Source organism: Rhea americana, unplaced genomic scaffold, assembly GCF_003343005.1.
Source record: "Rhea americana isolate MKP2758 unplaced genomic scaffold, rheAme1 scaffold_54, whole genome shotgun sequence".
Classification (NCBI taxonomy): Eukaryota; Metazoa; Chordata; class Aves; order Rheiformes; family Rheidae; genus Rhea; species Rhea americana.
The window spans coordinates 1,011,334-1,023,313 of NW_028186690.1; the positions used below are offsets into that span (position 1 = coordinate 1,011,334).

The window sequence follows — 11,980 nt, forward strand, 5'->3', positions numbered from 1 at the left end:
GTTTGGTTTGGTTTGGTTTTTAAGGGCAGGGAGTGTGGATGAGAGAGAAGGAAGTGGGATACGGGAAAACTTCCAGTGGTTTGGCGAGCTGATTGACTTTCTGTGATGCCTAGGATTAGTTTTAGGTGTTCTTTTCTAAAAGCTGACTGAACTTGTTCTCTTACAGTTTGACTGAAGATATTTAATTGGGAACCCCCTGACTCTGATTTTAAGATTCCTACTACCTTAGTCAGAACCATGGAAAAACTGAAGTTCATTAGCATGTCCTGTGTTTATGTGCAGCTTTTGCAACAAACTAAATTTTTTCCAAGGAGACATTGTAAGGAAAAGCAATATGATGGTGTGGTGAATATGCATAAAAGCCAAAAGCCTTTTTTTGTTCTGGTCCTGTTTCCTTTAGCAATCACCTTCCCAAGAGTTTGACCAAAGGTGACTTGTCTAAGTAGATTACTTACTGATTATAAGGCCTTTGGCAATAGTGGTTCTGATAATTAATCCTTAGAAAAACCCTAGAGAACAAAATTCAGAGCATTGATTGACTAGATTACTGGTTCCCAATGAATGAGGTCTGCCTAGCTACTGAGACAGATAGAGTGGATATGTGAACTGTGAATGGAACAAATATTCAGAAGTATACTGGACTCAGGTAATGAGTCCTGTGCAGTGAGGGCGTAAGGGCAGGGTAGGATCAAAAGGCTGTGTAGAAGATTTGGGAACTTCTTATAACATGGAAGCATTTATCTAGTCCTCCTGAATCATCTGAAAAGGAAGAATATTTTGGTTTTGAAAAATAATGTGGATTATTCTATTTTTGAGAAAAGCATACTGTGCCCAGGGACAGGAAAAATCAGTAAGGTTTCTATTGCAAATATTTCTAAGCCCTCATTCTTGAGGGATGAGTCTGCTGTCCTGAACAAAAGGTCAGTGTCTCCCTGCAGGGAGAAGTTTAAATAAGTAGTGCTTCTTAGAGATTAGGGGTTCCGTTGGATAAAATCTTTTTAAGTCTGTGAAAGCTGCTTGTTAAGAAGTGATGATCTTTTAGAGAAGAAGAAAAAAAATGTAGCAAGTGAAAGTTAGAGAAAACCCCTTGTAGGGGTTCTACAGAGAAGTAAATGGTAAATTTTGAAAAAATATATCCCACTTTGTTTGGAGAAGGAGCTGGACTTTTCTGGGAATCAAAATGTGATAGGAGATAAGATATGTCTGATCAGTCTGAAAACTAGAACTGTTCTGATGAATAAATGATTCCTAGTATATCATAGCTACCTTTCTGTTTGACAGCATCTGTCTCATTCAATACTTCTGTCACTCAGAAGGTAGCTTCCTAATATCTGAAAGAGAAACTTGAGTCTATTAAATAAAAACACATTGGTAATATACTGGACAGCTACAGCAATCTCTTCCTAATTTCCAGGATGGGGCAGGATATATATAATTTCTTAGGAATTCAGGGAGTAAGATGAATTGAAAACATAATTGTATTTGTTCATTGATAGAGAAGTAGAAGCAGACCAGAAAATTGCACTAGTTATAAAAGGAAAAGGCAAGTAAACTGAGCAGAGATCAATAATAGACTGAAAAGTTTGGCTCCACATACTGTATTCTAAAAGCCTTTAGTTATTTTGCGTGTGTGGCACTTTGCTTTATGAAATAGATAATTTGCTATCCAGGACAGGATGAGTCCCTGACAAGGGCTTTTTGTCTGAATTGGAGCCAGGAGACAGATGAACTTGAAAAGAGGAAGGGCCATGTTAGAGTGGAGGYTGTAGTTGGGGGATATTCATTCTGGATCCAGGTCATCTGTTGAAGAGTATCTTTCAACTTGATAGAAAAACAGAAAAGATGGCATTTCCTTAATTTAGCACATTCTGTGAAGTTTAGGGAATATTTTTTTTAATGCCTTYTCATAATAAAATGTATGAAGCATAGGGGATTTAATTTCAAGAAAGATTATGCATTTGAGGATGTCCCTCATCATTTATTTTTCATAATATTTAGTCTGTACACTGCATACCATAGATGACAATAGATTGAAAAGTGTACATTCAGTCCTGAGATTTCTAGCTTTCCATCATCTAGCTTTCAATATAGAAGAATAAGATAAATTCTGAGATTTGCTGAGAGAACCTTAAGAAGTGAGCATTGTGCTGCTTCATCAAACTGAAGAAKAAATAGTGTGTAGGAGATCTGTGATGTGCTTTAGCATGGCTCACCAACTTGCATACCTAAAGATTTTGCAGAAGTGGATTTTCTGTTAGCTAGGATTGATTACTTAGAGTAATGGGAGACTTGGGAGAATTTAGACAGTGGGAAAAAAAATGATTGATATGAGTCCTAGGAGGGTGAGAGTACTGGTTCTGGGCCAGTACTGGTATGGGCCAGTCAAGACCAGTGTGGCTGGCATTGAATTAAAACTAAGGAGTTGGCTGCTGTATTAGAGACTGTTGATGTCTCTTTGTGTTGCTCAGCAATCTTGGCTGGCTCTGTGTGCATGCTGTGCAGCACCAAATGGATGTATCTTCACAGAACTCTGCACACAGGGAAGCCTCATACCAGTACTTACAGGGTTGTGCAGGAATCATTTGAGATTTAGTTAGATTTGGAGTTGGTCCATGCAAAACTGTTACAGATTGTAATAGTCTTTGTTTCCAGACTGCAGTGCATGGACCCTAGAGGTGGTTCAGCAGATAAATAGTTCATGTCTGTCAGAATTTTAGCTCAGACTCTGGGCAATGCAGAAGACTTTAGATTGTTTATGGACCCATACTGGCTGCAGCAGCTCTGTGCAAATGTAATTATGCTCTGCGTGAGTTAAATAAGTTTAGCCAGACCCAAGCTGCAGTAGCAGTAAGTCTATTTGGTTGTCCCACTGCATGTTTGATGTATAGGTGGGTTGACTGAGAGCTGAGAATACTTCTGCTGCATATGTTGATTACTGAATGTTTGAATGTGAAACATTGCACTCTGCTTTTTTGTTTGTTTGTTTTCAAAGCTGATCTACTTTGCTGTAATGAAACCAGGTTATTGAAGATTTCAGATTGGTTGAAATTCCTTTTAGGTAGATTATTGATGAAGATCAGAGTGAGGGAGATTAAGGAGGCATGTGCTGCTGTGGAAAGTCCCAAATGACTTAACAAAAGGAAGGTATTGAGTTGAGGAGCGGGAAAGGGAAATGACTTGAGGGCACAAGTTCCAGATACTTCTCAGGTGTAGGTATATAAATTGCTTTAGTATAAAGCATTTTTTAGAAAACCAACAACAAAAACTAGCACATCCTTTTCAGTATTAAGAATTTGTTCCCATTGGGAGCAGCAGTGTTGAATGAGTTAATACGCACAAATCCTAAATAAACAATTTTCTGCAACCTCTGTAAATATATCCGCTAAAACAGTAGCAATATCAAATCCCATAAAACAAAATGCACTCATATCCTGCAACGAGAAAAAAAAGAGTAAACATGTCTAAAATGATGATATTCTTGCTGATTAGCTTTCATAGGATTTGTAGGAGAAACAACAAAAGTATACTTGAATGTCTGTATTTTAGCTATTTGTAGTTTGTCTATTAGCTCTTTTTTTTAAGCAAATGTTTGTTCTCATTTTTTTAAGGCAGTCATATGTATAAAACGTGTCCATGTTTTCACAGGTCCTTGAAAGGAATATGATAACATATTCTTATGAAAGGAATTGGATAATATATGAAGCTATAATGGAGAAGGTTGCAATAGAAATATACTTAGGAGAAGTATGGCTGATGGCARCTTAGAAGAAATTTAACTGTGTCTGAAAAAAAAACCCCAAGTGTTAGGGAAGAAGAGGCTTAATAACTGGAGCTATGATGCTTAGAGTCCTCTTGGAAAAGGAAGCTTAATAAATTAGTCCATTGGTACTGTTAGAGTGCATAGAGTCCAAACCATAGTGTTCATCTCTATTGGAAGGAATTGATAGCTCTTACCTTTTGCGATAGTGTATGTCTCTTGGTTACTGTTCCACTTACAATTGAAGTGAAATTATTAGATAAAAATGCAGTTTAGAGGAGCTGACCATATATCTAAACAAGTAACATTCATTATATTTATGAACATTTCTGTCCTGAGTATGTTAAAAAAGCAAATTACTATGAATATGTTGAATTAAACAACAATGTTAACGCTGTCTATATGTACTTAATCTCTGGTAACCTATTACACTGGGGGTGTTAGCTGTGTTTTTGAAACTTAAAATGTCGTAAGTATTTTGATAAATCATCAGTATTTTGGTAAATCATCAGAACTGATTTCTTGTTACAGACACAGTATCTTTTCTTACCTTTATCTTCCCTACAAGAAAGCCTATCTCTGTGTAAATTCTTTTGTGCTTGAATGACATGACTGAGCTACTGTGAAGTCATGAGTTATTGGTTAAAAACTTCATGAGTGGTACAGTTATCTTCTGAAGCCTGGTGGCTTGCAAAGTATTTGATTGCTATTCTGTAGCTCCTTTTGACTATCCGAGAGAATCATTGAACATTTGAAAGAATAAATCAGTGGGGTTTTTCCCTTAATTTTTTTTATTTGCTTCATTTAAGAAAGACTATATCTATAATTGATACACAGGTTTAGAAGTAATTGACAAGTTAAATGTACATTTGAAAGATAAGAATTTTTCAGTTACTTCAGGGAAAAGTAATATACTTCAGGGAAAGTAGTAGCCTAAAAAGTCTGATCTGTTTTTTTGAGGAGAAGTTAGGCCAAAAATGTGTCTCAAGTAAAAAATACATCTCAAGAGTGAAGATGGATGTTTAATCAGGAGGAATAAAACAACTTAATGGAATTCTTTGTTGCAACAAAACCATGCAGAACTTCCTGATTTATTTTTAGTGCTTCTTCTCAAGTGTTTTTGGTCTTAATTCACTTCAGTTCCTTGTGGCAAAGATTTTTTTTTTTTTTAATTAGATATTAGGCACTATATAAAGTTCTAAACCTAGGACTTGGTTCTAAGCCTACTTCCCAGTTCTGCAGTTGTGCTATGATAGAAATAAGCTAGTTTGCCCTCTGGAATTGAGATTGTTTCGTATTGAAAACTCCTAGTAGAAGTTGAAGATTTATTTGTTTTCCTCTTTCTCTCTCCCTCCTTACCTTTTTAAGGTGTTTCCATGATCATGCTGTTGTCCATAGCCCTGGGCAACAATTAATCCTGTCTCAAGGAATTTTTTACTGTTTTACCTGTTGGAGGCCTGTAGCTAATGGTGTCCCCTAGGGGTCAATACTGGATCCAGTATTGTTCAACTTATTCATCGATGACCCAGATGAAGGGACAGAGTGCCTCATCAGCAACTTTGCTGCTGACACAAAACTGAGAAGAGTGGCTGATACACCAGAGGCTGTGCTGGCATTCAGGGAGACTTGGACAGGCTGGAGATATGGATAGAGAGGAACCTCATGGAGTGGGGACCTGCAGAGTCCTGCACCTAGCAAGGAATAATCCCATGCACTAGTGCAACTTCCTGCTGGAAAGCAGCTCTGCAGAGAAGGACCTGGAAGTCCTGGTGGATGACAAGTTGACCATGAGCCAGCAGTGTGCTCTTGTGGCCAAGAGGCCAATGGTATCCTGGGGTGCATTAGGAAGAGCATTGCCAGCAGGCTGAGCCCTGGTGAGGCCACATCTGGAGTGCTGTGTCTAGTTCTAGGCTCTACAATACAAGAGAGATGTGGAGCTACTGGAAGAAGTCAAGCAGAGGGCTACTAAGATGATTAAAGCATTGAAGTGTCTCGTATGAGGAGAGGCTGAGAGAGCTGGGACTGTTCAGACTGGARAAGAGAAGACTGAGGGAGGATCTTATCAGTGTGCATAAGTATCTGAAGGGAAGGTATCAAAGTGGTGCCCAGTGACAGGATGAGAGGCAGTGAGCACAAACTGAAACACAAGCAGTTCCATCTGAACATGAGGAAAAACTTTTCTGTGAGGGTGACTGAGCACTGGAACARGTTGCCCAGAGAGGTTGTGGAATCTTCTTCCTTCTTTGGAGATATTCAAAAGCCATCTGGACGCAATCGTGGGCAACGTGCTCTACGTGACTCCTGCTCGAGCAGAGGGGTTAGACTAGATGAGCTCCCTTCTAACCTCAACCATTCTGTGATTCTGTGATAAGTGACCTGTCAGATTATTCTCACAGGTCACCATGTAGTAATTATGGGGTTGTCATTCCTCCATCACTCGACATATTAACTTGCTGTATCCTCATCTCCTGAGCAACCTCCAGTTCAAGACAAATAGTTTCATTTATATATCAAAAATGTTTTTCACATAAAATAAATTTGTGCATCCATTACACCTCAGTTTTCCCTGTTTTGTTATGAACTAGTATGATGAAAAATTGAGACTGTTCTGAGGCAGGTTTTCTTAAAAATGTTATATATATTCTGTTCATAAAAACAACTGTTATAGACCACTGAGTCATTTTAGTAATTCCAGATTCAATATACTATGTTTGTTTTTTTTTTGAGGAACTACCTGCAGTGGTTGGCCAAAAAGCATGTAGTCGTATATTTGTCGGTTGATAAAAGCTGGGTAGTTTCCACTAAGCAYTGGAAACTGAGCACTGGAATCTCACTGTTGCCGGGATTGTTTCTTCCTGAGTTAGTGTGGGGTTAATTCATGACTGGGTATTTGGTAGTCTTGATTTTACCCCAAAGTTACGCTATGTTGACATTTTGAATAGATTGTTTCTACTTCAATTCATTAAGAACTTGTGGAGACTCATGAAATGTGAACTGCCTTTTCTGCACTTTGTGGATTCTTGTAACTTGCCTTTCTGTATGTAACCTGAACTATAGCAATCACTGCAGAAAATATGATAACTTATTAATGACAGCTTCCCTGATATTCTGCTTTTACTATTTCATTCATTGCTTCACCTAAGCAAGAAATGCCAGTAGTATGGACTTGTGGTCTTGTAGGTTGGGGTAAATAAATATGCATAACAGCTGATAGCTTGTTTAGCTTAAATAACTACTTTATATTTTCAGAGTATCACAGTACATATAATTTGTGCTTTTTCCTATTTAAAAACTACCACCAACAAACAAATCTCAGAGCCTTGCAGGACAAAAATTCTTCTGCAGAAGAATTTAACTTTAAAGTCTTCTTAGGATCAGAGAATTTTCCCTTTGTATGTAATGATTTTAAATGTCTTAGTTCCAAAATGTCCGAATAAAGAAATACATTTGAGTTGGAAAGAATAAAATATTTCATTTCATGTTAGAATTCTTGTGTTACAATACAAAAAAAAAAATCAATTTCAAAAGAAAGAATGTTCATATTTCAGAAAATATAAAAATAGTAAACTTTTTACTTTGGATCAAAACTTGAGGGGAAAAAACTGCACTGTGTATTCTGAAGTTTGGAAGATTTTTTTGGCCCACTTGTAGAGTATATATGTCCGGCTAGCTACAGCCTACTGTATTAGTGTATATTTTTTTCTAGTGAAGAACCTGATAAAAATAAAACACCTTTCAACAGGATTTGCCATTGCTTTGGGGGAATATGAGTTGAAACAGTAAGTTTTACTCTCTAAAGCTCACAGTGACTGTAACTTTGATAAATAGAAAGGTCAGCTCTTTCTTCTTTGTGATACGTATTGTGTGCTGGTAGCAAGTATACTCCAAACTGACCCCTTCCTCATGTGAGGGGGGCATGGGGAGGAAAAGTGTTCCCTCTGAAAGCTTCATCTTGTGGAGCTCACCCCCTGTAAGTCTCTGTCTGGATATAACAACTGGAGGAAGAGGGTACACTGAAAAGTCCTTTCTTTAAAACCTGCAGAAAAAAGTCTGTTGTTCATAATGAAAGTGAATCAAAAGGCTCTAGTGATTTAAATTTGATATGCTATTCTAATGAAGTGCTAGCAACTAGATAAGTTTTAGCAGTATTTGATTTTGTACTGAATGTTACTGTTAACCAAAGTGTAGAGAGTGTTGAGACTGATGTTGTAAAGTCTAAGTATTATGTGTATATATATATATATGTGCACACAGGAAACCTCGACCTGTCTCTCAGCTGGTTGCACAACAGGTTCCCCAGCAATTCGTGCCCCCTACACAATCAAAGAAAGAGAAAAAAGACAAAGTAGAAAAGGAAAAAAGTGAAAAGGAAACAACTAGCAAAAAGAACAGTCATAAGAAAACCAGGTAAAATTTTTAGAAACTTTTGCAGTATTTGTAAATATAATAATAAAAAAATAAGAAAATGCTCTGCATTTTACTGCTCTGTAAGTGCTGTGGTAAACTCTTTCAAAAATAAGGCTAAATAGTTGGGTTGAAGTGTCATTGTTTTTTAGGCTGCCTATTAAATATGAAGAAAACCTGCAGTTCATAATTTTGACCAGAAGATGGACACCAGCAGAAAAATGAAAGAGAGAGTTGGGTGCTTTTGTTAAGGGGAAMGGATATCTTTCTCATACCATACAAAACTGTAGATAGGCAAAAGGGATGATGCTAGGCTCTGGAAAACAGAGGTGAGGAGAGGAATTAGTTTGATGCAGAATAATAGGAGAGAAAGAAAGAAAAAGCAAATACCAAGTTCTAGAAGAATGGGAAAGTAACATAGTCACTGATATCCTTGCAGAATTAGAATAAATTTTAGAGGCTAAACTAAGGTATTAGTTATGATAGGTAAGGCAAATAAATTTCCTAATGATAAAAATTCCCTGTACTACATCTAGGATGCTGAAGAAAATGTTAAGCTCATAGAGTTTTAGGGGGAGAGCTTTCCAAAGCAGTCCAGCCAAGGAAGGTTTCTTGGGATCAGTTCTGTGGAGAAGTAGCAAATGCTTCTCTTATGCCTGAAATACACTATCGGGATCAGAACCAGGGTGAAATTATGAGGTAAGATAAAATACCTGTTAAAGACTGTTCCATAACAGTCTTTAAGACAGATACGGTTAGGATTAAGGAGACAGATACTTCAGTAGGAGAATACATTTTTGTTTGATTATTTTTCTTGGTTTTTGTACTCAAAATTTCTAGCACACTCAGCTGAGCTATAAGATATCTGAAGTTAACATAGCAAGTTTTAATGAAGCTAACTAGGTATTATAAATGTAAATATTGAAGGTTAAGTTGCAACATTACATTTAAAAAATGTAAAAGTGAGATAAGGAAAGATGGAGAACACAAACCTTGGACTAAAATAAGAGTACAGAGATTTACACAAAGAATAAATACTGCAAACAGCTAGGCTGTAGGGCTTTTTTTTTTTTTAACTCTTAAAACAGCTTTGGGGGGTTGGGTTTTTTTTTTTTTTTTTTTTTTACAGAATTGATTTACTAGATAGGATAGCAAGTTAAGAATGCTTGATTAGTTTATTAGATTTCATCAATAAACAAGGATATCATTTTCTCTTTGCCTGAAAAGTTATATATTTCTGCTGGAAACGGTCATAAAATCTGCCTGCACCATAAACATGATCAGTAACCTCCAGACATGCCACTTATGCAGGCAAAATGCTGGTAATGCGGGGTGAGTTTGTTTTGTTTTGTTTTTCCTCTCCATTCCCATGTTACAGAGCAACAGATTTTTCAGCCCTCTCTTAGATTCTTCAGTCTCTGAAGAACAAGTTGTCAAACTCCATCTCTGTCTAGTAGAGGGAAGGCATGACGTATTTCAGCTGAAATGACTGGGAATCTACTAGAACTCTCCTCGAAGCAAAGTCAGATGATAGGGTGAAAGTTAGAACTTTGCTGTTAAAACACCTGCTAACATGTGATGTCATATTAATGTCTTTTATTGCAGCTTGACTTGGTGAAAGCTGTGGAGTCGATTAAATGCATAAAGCCATGCTGTTTTCAACAGCTTGTGCAGAATATAATTCATTACATTCTTCTCTGATTCTGTATGTTGTGAAAATCAACTGATAGAAAGATTAGATGAAAAGACTTCCTTCACCAGCAACACTGTGTTAATATGGAGCTCTGTGCATAACTGAAATCACAGCATATGCTAAGGATACCAGAATTATACTCTGACCACAAAGCCCAGTCCAAACAGTATTCTTACTGAGGTTTTGAAAATAAATGTACCTGCTGCAAACTAACACTTTCAGAATGCAGAAGAATTTGTAGTTAAAACTATCAGTGCTGATGAAATCAAAAAGCACAGATGAGCTTTTCAGACATCAAAATTTTGATTATTAAGCACTATTTTCTACTTAGACTTGTCTTAAGCTTGCTGCGGAAATGGATGTTCCTCTGGGTCKTAATTTTATAGCCACAATAACAAAAGGCATTTTTTAAAAACAAAAACCTTAAAATATATAACAAAACTGTATTGCTGCACAGTTGCATTATCCATAAGGTCAAATTTTACATAATCTTAGGAAAAGATGGAGAAAGGCAACATTTTATTTTCATCTATCTCTGTATTACAGCCATTTTGATGTAAARCTTAGCTGGAAAATACTCTATAGTAAGTACTTTGTGGTACATTTTATTTTATGTATTACTTGTTCCACACAGCAGTGTTGTGCTGATGTTACATGTGTCTTCTCCAAAAGATCATAAAAAATAGGAGGAAGACAATACGAGGGTGTGGGTGCTTTTAATATGATTATCTGTTTTATTTAGGCCAAGATTGAAAAATGTGGATCGAAGTAGTGCTCAGCATTTGGAAGTTACCGTTGGAGATCTGACAGTCATAATTACAGACTTTAAGGAGAAAACTAAGTCACCACCTGCTTCCAGTGCAGCTTCTGCGGATCAACACAGTCAGAGTGGTTCTAGCTCTGACAACACAGAGAGGGGAATGTCCAGGTCATCTTCACCCAGAGGAGAAGCCTCATCACTGAATGGAGAATCTCATTAAAGTTTATTTCTTCCGGTTTCTTTAGTCTCTTTTCTTCAAAACATGCAAATACATAACTTCTGCCACCTGTTACCACATTTTCATGACAGATTATCCATGCACAATTGGTATTTTTATTGGAACATAGTTTATTCAGTTAAAAAAATGCAGTGGTAGAAATGATAATTTAAAYGCAGTCTACTAAACTTGCAAAGCATTTTCAGAGCAACTTTTTAATCTTCATGTGTAAAGGTGCCATGAAAATGTGGTTTGAATGTTCATTATGCAGTGTTATTGGTAAGACCATTTTCACTTTTAGTTTAGTGAATTCTAACACAACTCTTGGATTCTCTACTATTGGCATGTACTGAATTTAAATTTTTATAACATAGTTCAAGCTGCCTAAATATGTATTATTTGAGAATTGTGAAGCATAGTTATATGTATGCAAGTCAAAGATCAACTTAATCAACTATTGCAACTATTGCTGCAACAGAATTTTCATAATAATTATCTTCTTAAAAACACCTGCTGGTACTTGGTGTGGTTAAATAGGAAAATGTTATTAAATAAAACATTTGTATGAATTTTTTGCCAATGTTTGACACATTTTACTAGATTACTGTTACTGAATTATGTTGCTGATTTTACCTTTCCTTTTTCCACACTTAAAACACTTATTGTAATGTTTACAAGCAAAATAGAAAACATATTCTAAGGATTGATTGGTTAGCTTTATAATTCAGGTGAAGTACTACATTGTCACTAGACACTGGTATTTTTTATTGTGTAACAAGCGTTTTGAAGCTCAGATGACTGAGCATTTGGCAAAACTAACATCTGGAAATATGAAATTTTGGAAAAGCTTTAAAAATAACCAGAAACACAGCAGTTCTCTTTTTTGCTTAGCACTGTTTCCTTGCCCCAAGTTTATGTAGTGTCATACAGTCACTTATCGTTTCATTACAGAAATTTCAGATGTTGCACAAGAATATGGAAATAACAACACTATCACTTTTTTGTTCTTGAATCAACTTTTTTTCATTTTAATTTGGCCCTTTAGAAAATATTATATCATAAATCATATGAAAAAAAATCCTTACCCTGCTTTATGGCATAAATTGTCAACATTTATGCACTTAGCAATATACTGATGCAGAGCAGAAC

At 36.3% G+C, this 11,980-nt stretch overlaps 1 protein-coding gene across 1 annotated transcript in view; it reads left to right on the top strand.

Annotated features, from left to right (window-relative positions):
- YAF2 (YY1 associated factor 2) overlaps positions 1-10,852 on the top strand; it is a 27,039-nt gene extending 16,187 nt beyond the window's left edge. The window contains exons 2-3 of the mRNA XM_085318524.1: positions 8,012-8,164; positions 10,597-10,852. Of these exons, the coding sequence (XP_085174650.1) occupies positions 8,012-8,164; positions 10,597-10,834 (391 nt within the window). The 3' untranslated portion in view covers positions 10,835-10,852. The remainder of the gene's footprint in view (positions 1-8,011; positions 8,165-10,596) is intronic.
- The last annotated feature ends 1,128 nt before the right edge of the window (positions 10,853-11,980 follow it).